Here is a 22,217-nt window from a genome sequence, read left to right as displayed (position 1 = left end):
CCCCCCCCCCTCCTCCAACACACACTCTTCTAAAGGGAGAGTCATGGGGTAAAAGCAGCCCTGCCCTGCAGCTTTAACACACTCTGCAATCAAATAGGAGTCACATGCCTCAGTTGCTCAGTGTCTACTGACCAGGGGAGACTTTGTTTTAGCCACACTGAGGCTCTAATAAAGGACAATAAACACTTAATAGTTGGGCTTATGATCGAGCCACACATGCCAGGCCTCACGGCTCGGCAGTGCCGGGACTCCTGAGCCAGAGTAAAGCCTCACAGTGTAACTGTGGGGCCTCTGTGGGGATGATGCAGTGCAGCGCCACGGCCTTGACAGGGGTGTAATTGGTTTGTTCAGCTCGGGAGCATCTCCTCCTACAGGCCCTCCGCGCATTCGTACAGCACAACTGCTGACTTACCCGGAGTCACGAGTGGCTCCAAAGTGGGCTAATGTGAGAATTTTTCACGGCTCGATTATTCACTGTCCGAAAGCCAGGCCAGTGTTTTTCGCAGCAGACCTTGATTCGTTTTAACTTTGACATGTCCTCTGTGTGTAGCACAGCATTTTTCCCCACTCCTCACTGATGTAGGTGATACTCGCTTTTTCAGCTGTGCTCTCCCACGTTTTTTACACTGTGGATGTCCTGATGCACAGCCACAGAACACCTCGTACCTCACTCTCCTTCCTCTAGCATCTGTCTAATCTAATATGTGAGCAGTGTGGTAGTAAAAAACTGATAAGTTACCCGATTGGAAGTGTTTCCAAGAAGCCAAGTGGACTTATTAAAAGCTTAGCGTGAGCATTTTTGCTTAATAAACTATTTAAATTATTAATGAAACGGCTAAATTGTTGCTATAATGATTGTCTGATTGGCTACTTTTTCAATAAATTAATGAACTGCTCTAACACTACAGTCAACAACTCTTTTATTACTTTGTTAAAAAGCCAAACCCTTTATTTTCAAAACATAAATCTATAATAAAATTACTTTCCTTTGTCTTTATGTGAAAAAAGTAGGCCAGGCCTTCTATATGGAAGTGAGTTATTTGCCAGATGACTTCTTTGTCAGGCGTGGTGAATTCTTTAAGTCGTGGGCGGCACTATGGTACAGTGGTTGCCTCACTGTCACTTCATAGATGAGAGGTTCTGGGTTCCTGGGATCTTTCTGTGTGGAGCTTGTCCAGAATAAGTTTCCTGAAGGTGCTCCGGTTTCCTGCCACAGCCCAAAGACGTGCTCGTTAGCTTAATGGGCCATAGGTGTGGATGTGAGTCTCGGATATTCTCATTCGGTTTTCAGTGTGAAAGCTAATTTCCCAAAAAAGTAAACAATTTCTGTGCTGATGAAATTTCCTCATTCAGAGCTGTTTAATCAGTGGTTTATAAAGTTTCTATAAAGACTGTATTTGCTCTTTTACTGAAGCTGGTTTGTTAGGATGTGATTCTAAGACTAGGGATGGATATTGATTAAAATACACCTCACAGGTCTGATTCTTTATCGAGTCCTTCGTTGGTTTTGCATCCATATTCTGAGTGTAACACACGCAGGTTTTTGTCATCAGAGCCTGAACAGACTGTAGGAACAGAGCAGAAAAACAAAGTTTGCATGTGACTCAGGTGTGTAAAAGCTCCACTTGTTTGAGTTTGACGTCTGTCTTTGTAATGCACAGCTGTCAGAATCACAATGCCAGCATTATTAAGCTTGGAGGCACCATTCAGATGGATTGTGCAATTTTAAACTAGTTCGGATTTAACCAAAACACTAAACAGGTGTGATCTGAGCTCAGAGCGTTTGGCCTGTTTGGCACACGATGATCTAAATGTGTCCCCCTTTTAACTTTGTGATGAATTCCCTTCTGTCCAAAGGGATGTATAGAGGGGCACTCTGGCTGCAGTGACAGGACGTTTCTTAAAGGGCTTAATGGAGTTGTGTTGTATTAGTGCTCAATGTTGTGTGTAAGTCTGCCACTTGAGGCAGCTGGGTCTTTGTGCCTCAGTGGGTGTCTGTGTCTGAATGGGAGCAGAGCCATGGATGACTGGTGAATGACTGCGTGTTCGCTGCCATTTCCATCCTGCGGTCCTGTCACAGAGACATTCACAGTCCCCCCGCAGGTGTCCCAACACTGCACAGACTTCCTGGGTCCAGATCCGGAGACTCAACAGTGATCAGCAAGCAGCGCACAGAGAGATGCTGTGTTCAGGCGAGGCCTCCGCTCTACACTTTGGGGTCTGTGAAGGCCTATCAGAGCTGTGCAATCAAGCCGCTGTCAGCTGTTGCACTCGGGGTGATGGAGCTGGAAAGGGTCCCATAAACTTTAACACATCAATGCATAGAAGGAGTCTGAGGATAAAGAGGCGTGCAGAGATAAAACATGGTGCGGGACACTGCAGCTTTTGTCTGGGAAAAGAGCAGTTGGTGCTCTGAATGCCACCTAAATGTACCTGCAGAGTCGAGCAGCAGCCACCAGCTGCTGTGAAGGTGTGACACCCACACCTTTCTAATTCTAGCAGCAATTACTGACAAGGAAGTTAGTCACTGAAAGTCCCTGAGCTCACCACACGGCTGGACTTTGAAATTAATGATTGCATGGAAAGTCACTGATGTTTAAAGTTTAACGTGGACCAAGTTTACAGCCTGAGCAATCGAGTTCAGCTGCAGCGCAACATGAAAGTGGAGATCCTCAACCAGTGTAGTTTGGTTCATTTTGTGCTTTTTGAACTACAGGTGCAGCCACCTGGTGGCTTCACGCATGTTCTTGATTCATAATTGCGTCTGTACGAACCAAGCACCCATTTCTGTTGCAACCAGTGTTATTTCAGTTTAGCTGCACATAAGCTGAAGATCTAAGTCTGAGAATATAATCCCGAAAAATAAAAGAAAACAACCTCAAATTGCCATGTCTCATGGGTGTAAGGAAATGGATGTTGACATCTAATAGCCCATAATTATCCATGTTTAGACAGGAGAGGATGAAATGATCTGCAGCCAACTTTAATGTTGCTTGTTATAAACAGCAAACAGACAGAATTATTACACAGTCAGATTAAATTTGTTGTTTTTGGGCTGCGACCACAACGGCTTCACGTGACTTTGCTTACATACCATGCAAACCCACTCCCCCCCCCCCACGAAAAGTAGAAGGGGAAAAAAAAAATACGTTTATAGAAGTCGTTCACTCCTGAGACTGACGGATAGATGTGAGCCGAGGCTGTTTCAGGATAAGACGCTTGTCTCCTGGGAGGAAGCGGAGAGAGGCTTTAGAGATGCAGCTGTGATGATGACATTGCTGAGAGAAAGCGCCCCGGCCAGTTCACACAGCTGCAGAGGCCCTCCAGTAGAGAAAAGATGTCATTATGAGATTCATATTTTGACGGATGTAAAGAAACGAGAGCGTGCGCTTGAGTTCGGATAAAACTCGGAGCCACTTTGGGCTCTTGGGTGGATTTTCTGATGGAGATGTTTCGCATTCAGGTTGTGTCATCTGGATGTGTTTTTTATTTGTTTTTTAATAATAATAATTCTTCTCTTCTGAAAGGCCATCGGAACCGATTATGCGAGCTCAGACAGGAACACATCCTGAATGACTTCGGAGGCTTTCACAGACTTCTCCATAAAGCCAGACTACCTGACCCCACACACTGTGTTTCCACTGCTGTTTGTGGTTTGTGTCAGAATGTTTAGATGAAGGTTAATTTGTGGTTTAGGGAAAGTAAGTCAACTTCCATCCACTTGAATGACTTCAAATCATGGATTCATGTTACCTGATGAAGTGCCGGTATAACAGCCTAAAAATGAAATACAGGTTTGTTGAGATAAAAGCAAATTGCGGCTTATTACAAGTGCAGATTTGGTTCATAGTACTTACAATGAAGAGGTAGTTGGTTACAATATAGGTTTTGTTGCGCAGTTGTGGTTGTTTTTTATCGGCTGTCATGAGACTGTAGTCACTGACTCTGTAAGTATTGTTAAAAACAGGTAAGGTGGGCGAACAGGACGATTATTTGTAGGTAAAATTAGGGCTAAAGGTGATAATTAACAGATTAGTTGCTCTTTAGAAAACATTTTTTACATTGTGGCTGTAACTGACAGTTATGTGGCGGTAGTTTAAAGTAATTTAACAGGCTTAGGGAGATACTAATTCAACTAAATGACTCATTAATAACAATACTAGGTTGGTGTGAAGCTTAGTGAAAATTAGCAACTGCAAGTTAACGGTCACAGCAGGTCAAACGAGGCCGTCTCAACAAAACTGCAAAGAACTGAAGAAATGTTTGGGAAGATAACAAAGAAATTTGTTCAATTCCCATTTAATTGACTGATTTTCCTGCTACATCAAACTGATTTCACCATCATCTTCTGTGTTTTTTCAGATAACACTGATTCATGGTTTCTGAATGTTATGCTTTGTTATGCGCTAATACCCTTAAGGATCTGCATAAAATCCTCAACGGGAAGCCCAAAATCCAACTATGCATGGACCGGAAGTTTTGGCATTTAGTTATTTCCTTCATAAAGACGAGATTCGACGACGTTCCCAGTACCCTTAGTGATGAGTTTTGAAACCTCGGTATATGTCGATAAAGATTTATTAACAATAGTTTTTCAGGGTTAACCAAGCAGAGACCACCCTCACTAACTTGTGACGCACACAGAGTCATCTGGTCTATATGTAGGCCTGAAATATGACAGAAACTGTTCAGCTCAGAAGAGAGCTTCAAGGGTTAGTCCTAGCTGGCTTTTAAAGGGTAAAGAGTTGAGTTATTTATTTATTTATTTATTCACCCAAAACATGATAAACAAGGCAAACAAACAGGAAAAACCACTGGCTTGCTTTTACCTTAACTCACAGTGGCGGCAGCCTGTGTAAATGGGATGTAATGTTTCCCAGTAGACGCCTGGTTCGCATGTAACCATGCGAATATGCCTGTGAATATATTCCTGAGTGTTCGTGAGGCCCAATAAGAGGCCGTTATAGACATGCCTCGACTTGCCCTTGCCTATAAGAGCTCCTTTAAAATGAATCCCGCAGCCCTTTGCGCCCAAACAAAGGCTGAAAACATTCCTGCTATGCATTGAAGCACCTTGCTCCTCGCACAGCGAGCATGCTGGGACCGAGCTGCTCAGCCCAGCCCTGATGCTGGACCACAGCCAACTGGCCCAGATCTGAAAAGCGTGACTAGTGCTTACATGTGCCCGAGTATGCATACTATGTGAAGCGGCTCAGATAATAATATGTGTATATGAAACCACATACATGCTCTCTGCCTGTTCCCGCTGCTGATTTTAGGGTTCAGCGGCAAATACTTTAAGGTTTGAGTGTTCAGCCCGGCTCCATCTGCTCCCCTCTCGCACTAATCGACTCGCCGCTCATTCAGCGTGTTTGTCTTGTGCACAGGTCATCGAGCTGACGGACCCAGCGCACCGACACACGTGTTTCGACTCTCACACAGATTATTCCAGCAGGGCGCTTTCTCATTTGAAGCTGTAAGGCTGAAATCGCATCTGGAGAGTGCAAACAGACGCCATCAAACCTCAAATTAGGGCTGATTAACGAGTCATTTTCAGGCAAAAATACTGAACATTTTTCTAGTTTCAGCAGCTGAACTGTGAGGTTTTCTGGCTCTGGTATTTAGTTTTTTATATTTAACAGTCAGCAGTGGGCTGTTTGGAGTGTTCTCACCAAAATTTCATCAAATAATCGGTGAAGTAATCTGCCAGCAGATAGAATTCGAACTGGTTAGAGTGATGAAGACGTCACCTTGGACTAATACTGAGGAGATATGACTGTGGAAAGATTTCTGAGAAGTAATTTTGATGATGCAGCAGCTTTGTGAGTTTATTTTACTTGAATCTTCGTCAGACTTCTTTATATTGAAGGTGACGTCTCGTTATTCATGAAGGAAGTGAAACTTGCACATACTTTTAGACAAAACATCTGTAATCTAATCCCTAATTTCCTTCGGGATTATTAAAGTTTTCTGATTCTGATCTGTCCCGGAGTGAGAAATGTGCACTAATGCAGCTTTTTGCGTGCAGCTTATGCGCCTTAAACCACATGCTCTTGTTTTGTCGACTCAATGCCTCTTGTTTGCATCAGGGAGTAGTCTTTAGGCTTTCGGGGCTGACAGGAAGGCATGTGAGGAATCTCTGTTCGAGGTCTGAAAGCGGAGCAGCTGGGATCGGGAAGTTGGCGGCTCGCTGCCGAGGCACCTGTCCTCAGTGAAAGGCTCCTCTGTCGAGCCGAACAGGTGTCTGCAGAGCAGTTAAGCCCCTCGCTTGAAGTGAACACACTCTGAATTATAGTCATTTATTCACAGGGCCTTCCGTCAATGTTAAGGTCACTGTCCATTGGCCCTGAGCCTTTCCGCCTGCCCTCTTTTTTCAGTGATGAGGGCTTCCTTCCTGCCAAGGCTCTACATCTTCCTCTCATCTATTTTTCTGTGGTGGCCCTTTAACCGAACAGCTCAATGACTCCCTTGTGTTTTTGCCTCAGGATCTTTCTCACAACTCATTTACTGATGCGTCAACGCAGCGTTATTGTGCCTGGCCTCCTCCTTCCTCCTTCTGAACGGGCCAACTTTGAACCCCCGATGGGGTGGCGCAGGAAGCGATCAGGTGCACCTCCAGATGGGTCAGTCACCCTGTTCAGAATGAAAGAGCGTTTGTTTACTTCACCTCCTCAGCTCAGAGACTATAGAAAGAAGACTAGATCAGCTGATTGTGGGTTTAGAATATTATTAGTTATTAGTTTCCAACAAGCAGCAGACAAACAAATGATACTAATTTCACTGTTGACAATCAAGAAGCCCTGGAGTAACAAGGCTACTTATTTAACGTCTTGCTTCAGAAAGTGCCATACAGACGCCCCAATTAATACTGCAGCTCAAGCAGTGCAGCTTATATTCCAGCTGAAAAAACAAGATTTTATTATGAGTAATGGATGACATCTGTATTTGTTGCTAATTCCTCTATTTTTCCTCCCCCTCTTCTTTTATGCGCTGATTGAAAAATCTTGTCATTTATCTCATTGTTGCTCCCAGCAACAGGGGCAGGTTGAAGAATCGGTGCTCGAGGAACAATTCAAACTGAGGCGTTTTTGAAACAAAGGAGGCGATTTGACGTCAGCGCCTCGCCTCGCCGAACAAAGAGACCGCGTCCACAGAGCAGGCAGAGAAGTGGACAACTGCAGGAGGCCCAGCTTTGAGGTGCCTCACAGATCAGGCACGTGGGAGGGGGTGTGGGGAGGGGGCTCTCTGTGTTGGTTGGTAGGGACTGAGCCTGATAAGGAGAAGCCAGAGCCACAGCCCGTCTGAGGTGTGATTCCAGTAGCTGATAATAAGGGCAGCGAGGTGTGTGTGTGTTGTGTGTGTGTGTGTGTGTGTGTGTGTGTGTGTGTGTGTGTGTGTGTGTGTGTGTGGTGTGTGTGTGTGTACATATGCTGAGCTGTGGGAGTGTGTATGGTAGCTAAACAGAAATGTGTGTGTGTGTGTGTGTGCGCTCACTGTCAACCATACACGCACACACACCTACTTCCAGTTACCATGGACACAAAAGCACAGGACCTAAAATTGTCACTGCCTGCCGGTGATGTGCACACCTCTCAGGCCCGAATCAGCTTACTGACACATCAGGAAAAAGGAGCTTTTCCGCTCGCTGTTCAGTGGAAATTCAAACGAGCCGGAAGCAGACGTTTGCGTTACGTAACGCTGATTTCTTCGATATCTGACAGTAAAGCGAGGCATTAAGGTGAGCAGGATTGAGGAGGAGAGTTAAGACGGCGCTGAGAGGCAAAAGTTTTCAGTTTTTCTGCCTGAGAGGAACACAAGTGACTCATGACACATCAGACTCGCGGCTGTGCCTCCCGCGCTCTGCTGCTGCGATAACAGTGAATCACAACGACGCAGATCGCAGACTCTGACAAGAGGAAATCCAAGTCGTTATCCTCGCTCCAGTCTTCAGTTCGCTGTGACCTCAGACACACTGTGGCAAAGTTGCAGTCTAAAAACTAAATTCTGTGGAAATTCATTGGGTCCAGACATAAAAACCTCTTTATCTCGGATTAGACTCGTCCACCTCAGGCCAATTCACATTTCTTCCTCTGTTGTTCCTGTGGGGTCGGACCAAAATAACTTCTTCACACAGCAAAGCTGATAATGGTTTACCCACACCTGCTATCTCTTCCTATCTCTCTCACACATAGCAGACCAGCTGTGAGGGAGTGTGTGTGGAGTACTTATCTTTGAAGGCCTGGGAAGAGCAGACAGCTGTTTATTGAAGGCAGGGCTTCTTTTTCTGGTGTATCTAGTTTGATTAATGGAAGTTGCTGCTCATTATACTGACCCGATGAGAGGAAACAACAGTGCTTATTTATTCTCTGTGCACAAGTCAGACTCTTTTTCCTAAAATGCTAACTAATGCTATCCAGGATCAGCAGCTGGGGGTGCTTTTCTACCAGAAAATATGTCAAATATGGCATTTATGATTCGTACCTATTTTTTGTACCTGTGACATTTAGATGCCTCGTATAGTTCAGGCCTCCGAGCCACTATCTCAGCAGACTAATCGATCTCAGTACTAACTCACATCAGCTGATGGATCAGCCGATATCCTTTAGCCCACTGTTCTAGGCTGCCTCCACCTGTAACAATGCTCTTGTCATTGCTTCTTTCAAAGCAGAGCCATACTGCCAAATATGAATTACAGGGGAAGGAGATTGTTTTCATGTTTTGACTCATTTTAACATTTTTTTCATTACATTTACTTTCACATTTTTGATGTTTTTAAGAATAAGGTATAAAAGCAGGTGGATGTTTTCCACCTGCTTTTCCAAGGTTAACAGGTGCACATCAGTGAAAAGATCTGCTACGATCCATAAGCTATTACAAGTGGGAGGGGCTATCTGCATTGCCCACCTGCTGCAGTCTCTCAGTGGAGTTGTGATGGAGAAGTTCTTTGGCATAATCTGCAGACCGATCATTTGCTTCCTGAACTTGATTGAGATGTGTCTGTGGTCTGAATTTGTTCACTTTTAAAAAAAAAAACCTGAGCTTGTTTTCTTTGCTCTACATATTTCCAAAGCGATTGTCAGTCAGTCTGCAGTAAATAATAGTGTTAACTGATGAGTGATGAGCTCTGTGTTTCTCTGAGGCTCTCTCCTTGAGGGTGTACGGCTCATTTGCTTGCTGTAAAAACAACAGTCTTCTTTGTCTGGTGAGGGCCTTGGCATTGAAAGTCGACTCCATAATAAACGAGCAAACCGAAGCACTCTCCTTACGAATTGCTATAAAATGTGATTTATGCTGAGAGCATGCAAAGCAGCAGCAGCAGTTCCTCCTCTCCTACTCTTCTGCCATGAGCTCATGCGCCTATAGGTACTAAATGGTGAAATTTTAGCTCTAAGTGGCTTTTGATTGATGCCGTGCCTCTGGTGTCCAGGTCTGTCCTAAATTCTCTTTAAAGTTGAAATGTCCCTCTTGGCGTCTGGGCGAAACAGATCTTGGCGGTTCTTAAAGTCATAAAACAAACCCCACAGAGAGCAAAACGAGGTCATTACGCAGGAAAAATGCTCTGCTAGGACCAGTTAACAAATCACTGGCATATTCCTCGTTATTCTTCCAGAGAAGATAAAATGGTCTTGTTTGTTTGTTTTTTTAAAGGCATTTTGACCACATGCGTTTAGCCTAATAGAATATAGAAGCCTACACCTCTGTGTGGAAATGTAGTTTTGATGTTTTTTATTCCTGTGTGCGAAGCAGAGATGCTCCATCGTGACCGATCGCAGCTCGTCTTACTCGCTGAACTGTCCTTGCATTTAAATCTTGAGTTAATCCAGTATTTGTGTGAAGGACTGATTTTTCCCATCCAGTGTCCAAACTAATCAGAGAAAGTGTGTTCAAAGTAAAATGCGTTATGATGCAGAATATGCTTATCTCTGGATTTACTGGGCATTAACCTCCTCACCTCGCTGTCAACCATCTGTCAGATACGCTGACCTGCGGCAGTGTCCCAGCTCAGAGAGACATTTATGAGAAGATGTGAAATGGTTTGCAAAGGAAGAAGAGTGTGGATGCTATTTCTGCTGAATATGAATGTGCAGCTAGCAGCTCAATATAGTGGAAGTGGGCACAGCCTGGCTCTGTGCGAAGGGTTTTGTGCAGATTAAATAAACAAGATATAAAGTGGTTAGTTAGTGAGCTTTAGAGGTGTTAGTAAGCAGATTTTGGACTGTGCCAGACTAGCTGAGCCCCCCCTCCTGTTTTCAGCCTACTAATGTGTTCTATGAAGTTGCACCAGGAGACCATGGAGCTGGCCTAGCTCTGTCCTAGAGTAAGAAAAATCCACCCACAATGATACAGAGACCTTTTAAAGAGCCAGGCTGACTGATTCCCTGTTTCCAGTCTTTAAACTGAGCTGACTGCCTCAAACTAAACACCTGAATGAAAACATTTTCTTTATTTTTTTTGAGCTGCACACCTCATGCCTTATTATTGCAGACGTCACAAACTGATTGAAAATGCTCTTATTTTGACAGGCAGCTTGTACAATAGCTCGAAGCGCGCTGCTGCTTCCACACTTAATCTGCATTAGTGCTGCGATTTCATGTTGTGCTTCTCCGTGATTGTGGCTCCAATAGCTGATTCATTAATGCTGTTTTGAGGGGGGAAATGAGGTGACTCTGTCTGCTACTGCGTCTCCGCTGCCATATGCATACAGTTGGCTTGTGGCTCTCGTTTGAGTAGGCCAGGCTTTGCCTCCCCGTCCGGTGTAGGCGCTCCACGAGATTAACTGCGGCTCCTCAAAGCCAGCCGTCATCGCTGCATATTGCTCTTTTGAGCAGAAATCTGCCTTCTGAACTAAAATTAGACCAGCCATCTGTGATTAAAACTGCTAAATATCGCACGCGTCTGGAGAAATGTAGAGCATGTAGCTGCTTCCATTTGTTGCTGAATTATAGCTGATCACTCTCCAGCTCCTTTGTAGCTTTTGAATCTTCACAAATTGGTGACAGTGGATAGTAAAACAGAGAGTGGGGTATTTCTCACCTGCTGCAACCTTAAATGCAGCTTTTAGCACTTCTTCAATGGCCAGTAAGTCCTTCTCACATGTGTGACATGTTAAACCTCAGGACTTTCATTGATCTCCAGATGCAGTCCTCCACCCGCCCCGCCCCTCCACAAACCGCCCTTCAGATCAAACGTAAAGCATCTCCTTTCAAGCTCTGCTTTCCTTTCATGTACGCAGTGCGGGCTCTGTTCGTGCGGGTACGCCTCCGTTATGGTGGTCTCTCTCGCTTCCTTTTTTTTTTTTCTTTCCCCACTTTTGCTGTATACTGAGTGGGTGAGGGTGACTGCACTCATGCATGCATGAGCTCAGCTCCCGGTACAATTGATGGGACCTCTCTCTTTTTTCTCTCTCTCTCTGCAACTCCCCCACCACCCTGCTCCCAGATCAGCAGCAGTTAATGAAAGTGGATTGATTTTCCTGTACCTCCTGCATCCAACGTTTAATCTGGGGGATGAAATCGACCAGGAAAACAAAAGATCCTACTGCATTCTGTTATATTATGTCTTTGATTGCCTGCCAAGTTCCTTAGAAAACAGTCTGCGTTGGTATAAAACTGGCATAACTGGCACTGACATCCATATGACTTGAGGCATTTTAGTGGAAGAGTTGGACCATTTGGGAAATGCACTTATTGGCTTCTTTGTCAAGATAGAGGAGTGATACTGCTCTCTAGAATATTAGATCCTAATCAATCTTGTCTTGAGTAATTTATAATTGAGTGTTTTTTGAAGTTATCGGTGTTGTGCACATGCCTGCAGGTATTTAACAGACGTCGAGGCGAGGCTCCTGAAACTCTTGAACCTGATTTACCTTTTATCATTTAACTGTGCAGAAACCTTCAGATAGCTCTTTCATTTTTTGATCCGGAGCTAAACTGACTTCATATTTAACCTGGAAATGAGCGCTATCAATCATTAAACCCTTGCTCCTTTCATAATATCCAAGGTGCGACCTAGGAGGGCGTCTTGAGTTTATGACTGCTATAAATTTAGTGTCAGTGGAGGAGCTGGAATTCAGTTTCTGTTATACCCCCCCTCCTTTTTCTGTTAAAGACTCATGTCAGAGCCTGATCACGCTGATGGAAGGAGACAGTGTGGGGGGGATTATAACTACTTGTATGTGCCGTCTCCCCTCCTCACACACTTAAGGATGGATTATGCATCACACAAGCTTGCCTTCAGCTTTCAGAAAACTACTCCTCCTCTTCCCTTCAGCCCTCCATATATGGTCTTCCTTCCTCCCCTCTCCTGCTTGCCCTCCGAAAGGTGTTTTTTTTTTTTTTTTTTTTTTTTTTCTTCTTCTTCTTCTTTGTGTTTTCCTCGTGGCTGTGTGTCTGAGCTACACCTCTGGTCGATGAGATGAGTCATCGTCATCTAATTGCTCTCAAATTCAGACCGACCGCCAGGTTTCACCTCTCGAGCGACTGAGTTCTACTTTTTATAATCGCACAAAAGGTTATTTCTGTCCAGGAGATGTAGGTGTGTGTTTTCTGGAAACCAATAACACATCAATGGAGCTTTATTGTGTAATGCTACAAGTACAACCAGGTCTTTGTGTGTAGAAATACATCAAAATTAAGGAAGTTAGCAAAATAATTATGTTATGAACTGCAAAATATGTTCAATAAAAGTTCATCTGTTAATAGCAAACCTGTGTTAGCTTCAGTTTATCCCCTTTATTCATACAGAAAATGTAATCCTGTTCAAATGCATGCGTTGACATAACCAACATGGTGCTTATAACATAATGAAGTATCTTATTGATACACGTTAGGAGGAATACTTAAATTTATTGGACAAAGGATGTTGGGGCCACCGGGAATGAGGACAAAGAGGAAAACCACAAAGATTGTTGGTGGTTGGTGGGACAGAAGAGGATGTTAGGGATGGTGTGAGATGGAGACAGATGATCCAATGTGGCGACGCCTTAAAGGAGCAGCTGAAAAATAAAGAAGTGGTGACATAGGTCACGTGTTATTGGTGCATATTTATGATCATTTATTGCAGGCCTTCTCAGGACACAACATCACATCTGATGTTGTGTTTTGGAAATTTAAAGGACAGTCCCTGGAAATATTCTCTTACTGTTGGGTCACACTTTGAGTACGCTCAGTCAGAGCTCTTAGATGACTCGGAGCGCAGGGCAATATTCACCTTTATCTTCTTCCGGTGCTACTGCCGAGCTGACATTAACAAACAAACAAACAAACAAACAGATTTTTGTCAACCTTTGGATGCTGTGAGAACATGTGCGAACTCTCTCACAGATGGCTCGTGTTCACAAATGTCAACACGGTGAGGTGAACTGCACAGAGAAATGAATAACATTGCATAAGCGATGACGGCATGAGCAGGAATGGCCTCAGGTGTCCTGATCTCCACTGTTTTGTGTGTGGTCAGAAAATTGCCTGCGTATAGGCACGAAACAAATTCCCAGTAGCTTCGAAATCCACTTTTCTTCTTTTGTTCAGGTTTTTGTAGGTGGCGTCTGTGTAGCTCGTAGTAAAACCGTCCTTTAATGGTTTTTCTATCTTGGTACACATTTGTTCTCAGCGAGTGTGTTGCATGGGGTGCAGGAGATGAAGCCAGGGAACGAGGCCAGACATCCACCCACACACACTCACACTCTCTCCAGTAGTAGTAGTAGTGCCTTTCTTCCACTTGCATCATTTTATTCCTGCTTCAGCAAAGTAACGCAACAAAAATAATCCTTTTCTGGATAAGGAACATGGAGAACTGAAAGTGTGAAAGTTCAATTTACAGGGAATTATGCAACAAATCTTTGAAAACAGTTACATTTTCCGCCTTTATTTGAAGCGCCATCTGACAAAGCGTCACATGTGGTTTATTTCTCTCTTGCTGATGACCATGACCTACAGACTGTCAGCCATTGTTGCTTCATATTAAACAGCTGTCAGTGGCTGTTAGTGACCAACACAGGAAGTCAGATAGGATTTTACAGGTGTCATATTCCAGACTGGATCCTGCTAAATTCAACAAAAAGCCTCCTGAGATCTGTCAAAAACTGTAAGAATAATTTTAGGGTAAAAACAGTAGTGCAAAATGTAATAGTCTGTCCTCTCTTCTCTTTAGTTTAGTTTTCGGGGCATATGATAAAGAAACTGTGTTTGACCAAAATTTACTGACTGTCTTGTGACTCCTTTGCTAAATAGTAACTGAGCTATGAGCCATTAGATGGCCTCGGTGTGAGGTTCAGTAATAATATCTGTATTTTACAGAGTAAAGACGGAACAGAAAACTGTACAAATTTAGCTCAGACGATAATAGCAGCCTTATAAATTGGACACTAAAATGTCAGGTGCCTAACAGACTGAAGGACAACAATAGAGATGCAGAAAAAACTATATGCTATTTGTGTAAAATGTTAGATTTAGTTTAGTTTTTCTCTACAAAAATTGAGTCAATCTGCTGCTATTTTTCTTTGAAATCCTTTATTTATCAGGCAGACAGGTGTCCAAAACCTGATAATGTCAAATGAAGGAAAAAAACAAAACACTTTCACATTTACAAATTGTAAACAAAGAAATGTGTGGGTTTTTTACTTTATATAAAATAACTACTTCACTAGTCATTTCACACTTATGTTCTACAGCCTCAGTTTAAATAAACGTTCTACACCAAGACGTTTCAGTGCCAACCTCTTTTAATTATTGCTATACTATGTGAAAAGGTCACCGTGCTTCCTAGTAAGCAATAGCTTTGCCTTCCAGAAGCGTCAGAGGGCTTATGCACAATATAATCTCCAACAAACCACAGGTATGGACAGCTTATCCTGTAGGAATTAAGCGCTACACACGCAGCTGTCACAGCGTCATTCATGTGTGGATATGCCACACAGAAAGTCTGCAAAGGAGCCGTCAATCCACCTGTAGGCCGGTGTGTCATCGCGCTCTGTGAAAGTAGGAGCTGCTTCTCCTCTTTCAGACAAATGAGAGGGCCGCAGAGAGCTCGGCGGAAAGCCAAATGAGCTGTGGGCGAAGTCTATCAGGTTCCACAGGTGGAAACATCACCCGGCTTATTCAGGGGATGCGCAGCTAATCGTGAGGCGGAGGGACAGAACACCCGGCTAGAGGCAGGATGTTTTCAGGAAGACCTCTGAGCTGCAGCACTAACAATACTAATTGTAACCTTTGAGTTTGTGGTGTGCAGAAGGATGTCAGTGTAACCTTTTGACTGTCGTTGGTTTTTGTATTTTATGTTGATCCCATTGTTCTAAAAACTCTGTTGCAAAGCTGCTCCTCCACAAGACATTACAACGAGTTGTGGTTTGTGGTCAGACAGCTTCAGAGACAGCTGGAAAAACGTAAGAACGAACTGTTAAATCTCTGGAAAAACGGTTAGAATTCTCTGTGTGAAGTTCTCATTAAACTGGTAGTAGCTGTCACACTTGTAATTTCCCTGATAGTCTTGCGTGTGTAGATTTCTGCTTTCCATATATTGTGTTGACAACTATCGGGTCCTGGCAGCGTCCCAAGTTGCTCTTGCCCACATGTAACGAACAACAGGTAGTTGTCCTTCCTGTTCTAATTCCTGGAAATGGTCTGTTTGCTTTGGGTGAGGGGAAGTTCACGGGTAAAACTTTGAGGAGGCACTCGCTTGCTATGAATTCTCCAGACTATTCCCTCCTCCACGCTCTGATATCACGCAGGCTTTGTGCAGGGATATTTGCATTTTCACATCTAACCTATGAAAAGGCTCAGCACTGGAGTCCACGTGTAAAAATGGTTGAGACGTTCTAGTACAGTCCGATCTTTGCCTGTATTTTGCGTTTTTGGAGGTTGTTCCTTTCCTTTAATCTGCTAGCACTTTTATTTTTATCTAGTTTGTTGGATGCAGAGTCCAAAGTCCGTGCTAGATTGTTTTATTTCCCTCCCACGGGAAAAAACCCAGGTTAAAATGATTTACCTTAACTCTAATCTTTTCCTTATTACTTTCTCTTTCGTATCCTCGTTACTTCAACACGTAAGCGCTATGCCCGCCTCACATATAGTTTGACACACCCTGGAACCGAAGAATGCTGCTGCCTCGCTTGCAGTTCTGGTCGTGCGGTTGAACTCTGGGGCTTTGTTAGCAACCGGCAGCTCCCAGAGGGTTGCGCCTCTACTCACAGAATGACTCATCGAGTACCGCTGGCACATTTTGGCCAGGCCTGCTGAACAATTGGAGCAGAGTGGGAGACGATAGCTGAAACGGATCTTCTCAAATTAGTTAATGGTTATTGAAAAGGTGTTTTTCTGTACTGAGAAAGACTGATTGTGATTTTAAACCCTAATCCTGCAACTGAAACATCAGAAAACAAAAAAAAATATTAGAAAGTACAGTGTGAAACTCGAGGTACATGTTTTGTTTTGTATCAAGTATCCCAAACTTGCAAAAAAGGAGATCATTTAAATGTAGTTGAACCATAAAACTCATACTCTGATGTCTCTATGAAATCTGTACTCATTATTGTTCAAAATACGAGACTTGGACGAAGGAAGTCCTGACTTCTTGCACACATTAACCCAAAACCAGATGGATTTGTGGGATTATCGTAACTTTAGATGAGATAAAACAAAGGTCTTGTTTTCCCTCAACTTCCTGAGAGGAAACAAGAAGAGTTTCAGCCGTGAGACCCAAAGCCTTCATGCAGCGCACTGGTGGAATTTAAGGTTTTGTTTGTGCATATTAAAGTTAATCCTGGTTATATCTTGAAAAGACAAAAGGCTTTAGCATAAGGATGAACATAAAAGCTGGCAGCGAGCTCCGGCTAGAGATAAGTGGGCAGTTCAGTCAAGGCTCCCGAAGCTATCTGACTCAATAACAAAAGTCTGCTCAGAGAGTTAATGTGCCACAGACTGGCGCTCTCCGAAGCTCTCGTGCTTTTGATTTAGTTTGTTTTGTGCGTCTCGACAGCCCTTGCCTGCCACAATGGCAAACACAGAAGGGTTTGTTTAGGAGTTTCTCTCTTAGTCAATACAGAGCAGGCTTCAAGGTTACTCTGAGGCAGACTGTCACCAACATGTTGTCTCTGTGTGGCCTGCAGGCCGGTCGCTGTCTCTTGGAAAAACACCACTCCGCTCTGCACCGGTGAGATTAAACCTGAGGGATTTGTGCTCCTCACCGTCTGCCTGTCAGGAGTTGCGCGCAGAGTGACGAAGCATGTTGTGACGGCTGTCCTCGTGGTATCAGCTGGATGAATGAACGACTGTTTAATCTGGGCCTGAAAAGATTTAAGGACAGGGGAGAGAAAGAGAGGGCAATTAGAGGGAAGAGGGATTTAAGGGCTGATTGGTGGGTGGGTGTATTTCACCTGCAGTGGGGGGAATGTGTTTTCTACCCCCTAACACGCTGTGACGGTGTCGCCTGCCAGTGAATTTAAGGTGATATTAAGAATGCCTGAGAGCAGCTGAGTGGACAGAAGGAGGAGATCAAATTTTAATGAAGTGATTGTGTTAAATTGCATGCTATGCGCTCTTAAGCTGCTCCCCCGTGACTCCCCGACACAGCCCCGAAACGCTGTTTACCAGCATCTCGACTGTTATGCACATTTATGACGAACTCGTTTCAGAAGAAGTTTGTGGGGTGCGAGTTCCCACGTGCACAGTTCAAGTTTACCCTCAAGGCTTTGCTTAATAGTAATGTTTACCCTATAGTAGCTTTAGTCAGGCTGCGGCTGTCCTGTGCAATGTTTTTTTACTACTGATCTGCTAATTGCTTACTGTGTAAAGTGCTATAAAATGTCAAGGTCCAATAGAAGTGCACAATTCCCCGCAGCCCACGGTGACGTCCTCAGATCGCTTTGTTTGTCGGATTAAACATCTGTCCAAAGTAGTGCTTGTAACTATACGAGAGACAATTGTTTGAATGGAAAATTGTACACATTTGGAACCATCAAGCATTTAGAAAAAACTATTTTTTGCTTTTTTAGCTCACTGGATTGAGCAGGATGTATCACAAGGATAATGTAGAGTCCCAGGTTCAAATCTCACCTTAGATAGGGTGGCTATAGCTTAGCAGTTGACCTGATCTACCTACTAACTTAGAGGTTTGTAGTTTGATCCTGGAGTGGTTGAAGTGTTCCAAGTGAGTAGAAATGCACTGTATAAGAACCTGCTCAACTTTCCATTGATCTTTCTACCAGTTTTCCAGTCTTTTCTTTGTGCTCTTAGATAAATGCTTAAAAACGAATTTGTATCAATATCCAGATAATCATTTTCTGTAGTAAACATGTCGCTTGAAGCAGTCCTGTAGCAGAGTATTCTGTACTGTACCCAAATCTGTGGGTTATATTTCATTTCTTCTAGAAAGCTCTCGCTAGCCAAAGAAATTGTTTGGCAGAGAAGATGGATGAATTGAACCGGAGCTGTGTCTCACATCAGCCCCGCTGTTCACTGCTAATGTGCTGTCATGGAGCGACAGCGAGTTCGATTCGAGAGCGACCCGAGAGAGTCGGGCAGCGTTATCGCTCGTGGGGCCGAACACATGAATGTGTGGGAGCTTCTCTGTGACCGGGGAAGGAATTATCCTGACAGTCTGTGACTAGGCTCTTTTCGCCTGTCTGCCTCTCTGTGTGTCAGATGCATGGCCCGAGTTGGATGGGGCCTCGGGCTGTAAACCCCCACCACCCTTGCCTGCGCCTACATCACCCCCTGTCCAGAGCGGAGAGCCTGTCGCCTCCCATCTCCTCTCGCTTTACAGTTGTGGGACAGGCAGCGCTTTCTAAATCTGCGATGGCCACGAATACTGTAAATGATTTCACACCACACGAGATGCTGACTGGGCTCTCGAAGCCTCTAATCGATTGACCTCCTTTTACAGCCCGTTGTGGGTTTGTTAATTGGTCTCCAGCTCCCTGCTGACACAGTGACCCTAATGGAAGAGAATTACTGCTGTCTCGTCATGCATTAACCTCCCCCCTTTTTTTTCATCAACCCTCCCTCCATCCTCCATCTCAGGCCTAACCTCTGCCCCCCCTCTTTGCTGCTCACTCTCTGGTTTCACAGCAGCTGGTTAGACGGGGGTGCACATGCACTCCCGCCTTGTCACATGTCCCTGTGCCTCTGGGAGCTGCAGTCAGGTGACACTGCCAAGCAAATTAAAGCACCAAAAGGCATACACTTACTGTTTGCATACGATTGTCCCTTAATTAGTTTAAGCATAATGTGGCCGTGGTCGGGGTTATGAGAGGCTTCTGCACAGGTCAGATGAAGCTTCAGGGCTTTTGTGCAGAACACATTTCTCCTGCCGTTTTGTTTTCTTTGTAGTTTTAGGCAAAACCACTGCTGAAATTAGGACCAGTTATAGTGATTTCCAGCTCTGTATTTTTAATATTAGCTTCAGCTACAGTAACTTTGCATAAATTACAGTTAAATAAATAATTTCATCCTGACCCCTTCACTTTTTTCATATGTAAGAAATTTGCTATTTTAAGCTTTGGTCTGATTGGCTGACCTTCACAAATACGAGGTTTACATAGCAGGTGGGGGACACGTGCGTACTTGCGGAGGTCACCCCTTTTTGACAACACACAGAGAAAAACTGGGGTTAGTAGAAAAACTGTGTGAAAACAAACCGTTATAGCAGTGTGAAGCCTGAGCATGATCGTGTGATCATGTTTATCATGAGCAGATTCACAAGGTGACATCTTTTAAATGGCCTGACTTTCAACAATAACATGTGTGACTCAAAAATAACAGGGAGGCTCCAGATAATCATAACATGGTTAAAATCTCAGGAGATGAGCCATGATTGCCTCCTTTTTTATTTTTTTTGTCTGTTTAAGTTTGTGTGTGTAGAAGTGTCTGCTGTGCAGCTGTGAGCCTCGGCGCTGTATAGCAGCTCACCCCTAGTGGCTGCTGCCTCTATTATTTAGAAGTGTGAATATTTTATGACAACATCAGGGCTGGGAGTTTGGGAGACGGCTGCCCTAATGAGCCATGGCACTCACTCATTTGGACCTTAAACGGGCTGCTGAATGCACTTCTGTGGCGCCACAAAAACTGCACAGGGGGTATGTAGTAAAGTGGGTGTTCAAGTCTTATTTGGGGTTTTACTACTCCAGGGGAAAAATGCAGAAAATAGTCGTCTCACTGTTATGGGAGCAGAGCGGCAAATCGTCCCGAGGATGAGCCTCGAGCATGAAGGCGAGGTTCAGTTTGTATACTGAGGAAAAACTGAAGCCTGTTAAAACAAGAACTTTGTTATGTTGGCTGTGGTACTAGAGCAAAAAGAGAAATGGCAAAAGAAGCTAAACAGTGGGGTTTGCAATCATTTCTTTATGTTTTAGAGAAAAACAGATGAAGCTCTATAGTGTAGTTTTGTCCTCTGCAGTCATATAAATCTGTGCAGACGTGTCCTCTGAGGGGTCAAACACAGAAGAGCCAATGTCATTAAAGTCAGCAGCTCACAGATCTGACATCACTGTGCATGAGAGTGCGTCACGCAGCATGATCAGTCAGAGAACTTTTCAGCTTTAAAGTGTATGTGAAGAGACAGAGAAGCACTAAGGGCAGAGCAACGCTGCTCTTTCAGACTATTATAGAAGAGCTTTTTAGCTCTGTCCAACGGTCAGTGTGGTTTTAAAATGTCTGCTTTTAAACTTGTTTTCTCTGTCTTCTTTTCATTCAATGCTAAACTTTTCTTTGTTTTTATTTTATTTTATTTTATTTTATTTTTTTCTTTTGCAGTGAGGGTGTCTTCAAGTGTCCGGAGGATCAGCTGCCCTTAGACTATGCCAAGGTATGACTGACACTCTTAATCCCAAACTAAAGCCAAACCCACACATGCAGGAGTATTTTTTAAAAGCACATTTTTCCCTCCTTAGTTGAAAAATCAGCACGGTAACAACATGAACCAAACCCACCACATTTGTAAGCCTCAACATGTGTTTTGTCCGCTGCCATGTTTTGTTTTGTTTTTTGGTTTGTTTGTTTTTGAGGGGCAAATTAGCATATTTTAGATGAGCGGTTGGAGTTGCTAATTAATGCTAATTAGTGGATATATCTTGGACGGGCTATACCAAAGTGCAAGTCCCGATAATTTCCATTGAAAATGCTCCAAAAGGCAATAACAGCACAAACGCAGCTGAGTGGTTCACTTCACTGACTCCAATTAGCAGCTGTGGCCTAGCAAACACTGAGTGGTTACACTTCTGTCAATCAAACCAGTTACACCCCCTACTGCAGTATGTGGAAAAAACAGACCCTGTTTAGTTGGTTTGAAGGAGGAAAATATCCATAGAGGTCAAATATATTTAGTTCTAGGTTGTAAACCTTTTTTAATTGATGTGAAGTGGGGTATTTTAACATGGGAGTCTATTGAGAACAAATGACCCCATAATGTAGTGGTTTGTATGGTTCCGATCCCAGGGGCAGACACAAACCCAGGCTCAGGGGGCATATGGTTGTCCAAGTGCTGGTCCCAAGTCTGGATAAATGGGATGGTTATGTAACCAAAAAAAAAAAAAGCAGCACCTGGTATAAAATCTGTGTCAGATAAAAGGTGTGGATCCATCCACTCCGATGACCTCCTTTGGGAAATAAGGGAGCGACCAAAAATACCCTCTGCCAAACGCCGATGGGGAATGACTTGCTTTGAGACATGGACAGCATAAAAGATGTTCTTGAAACCTCAGACTTCTGTGTCATGTGCAAACTGAACAACATTACCTAAGTTAAACAAAAAAAAAAAACAGAACATGTTTTAAACTCAGTTTCGCCTTGTTTATGGATGTCTGTACACTGGAAGTTTTCAAAGAGTTCTATTTGGCAAGGCCAAAGGTGATAATAGCCATGATACAGCTCACCGTGAGGTAACGTGAGTGTGCTAAAATGCTTGAGTGACCAAGCTGATGTGCACCAGATCAAAGAATTGACCATTTGTACAGAATTTCTACCACGTTAGCATCCAGATTTTAAGCAGATATATTAACTGTGATCACCCCTGTGGTTGAGAAATTTAGCACGCTAGCATTTAAACTAAACACAGAGTACAGATAAGACTGGAGATGATCAATGTAACAACATGCCACTAGATGCTAGAATAATTAAAATGCTAGCTTTGTAGCATTTTTGTTTTGTTTGCATTCATCTGCTTCAGGATGTAAATAAACTGGGCTACACTGGCCTGACTAGGAACGAATGCAAATCAGATGTCTGACG

At 43.7% G+C, this 22,217-nt stretch overlaps 1 protein-coding gene across 1 annotated transcript in view; it reads left to right on the top strand.

Annotated features, from left to right (window-relative positions):
* Window positions 1–22,217, top strand: part of traf4a (tnf receptor-associated factor 4a) — a 34,414-nt gene that overhangs the window by 5,007 nt on the left and 7,190 nt on the right. Inside the window, exon 2 of the mRNA XM_042224604.1 lies at window positions 20,745–20,796. Within this exon, the coding sequence (XP_042080538.1) occupies window positions 20,745–20,796 (52 nt within the window). The remainder of the gene's footprint in view (window positions 1–20,744; window positions 20,797–22,217) is intronic.

The sequence above is a fragment of the Haplochromis burtoni genome, unplaced genomic scaffold, assembly GCF_018398535.1.
Source record: "Haplochromis burtoni strain Fernald_Lab_line unplaced genomic scaffold, NCSU_Asbu1 Contig_144, whole genome shotgun sequence".
Lineage (NCBI taxonomy): Eukaryota > Metazoa > Chordata > Actinopteri > Cichliformes > Cichlidae > Haplochromis > Haplochromis burtoni.
The sequence above is the reverse complement of the archived record's forward strand: the minus strand, read 5'-3'. Positions and strand labels throughout refer to the sequence as shown.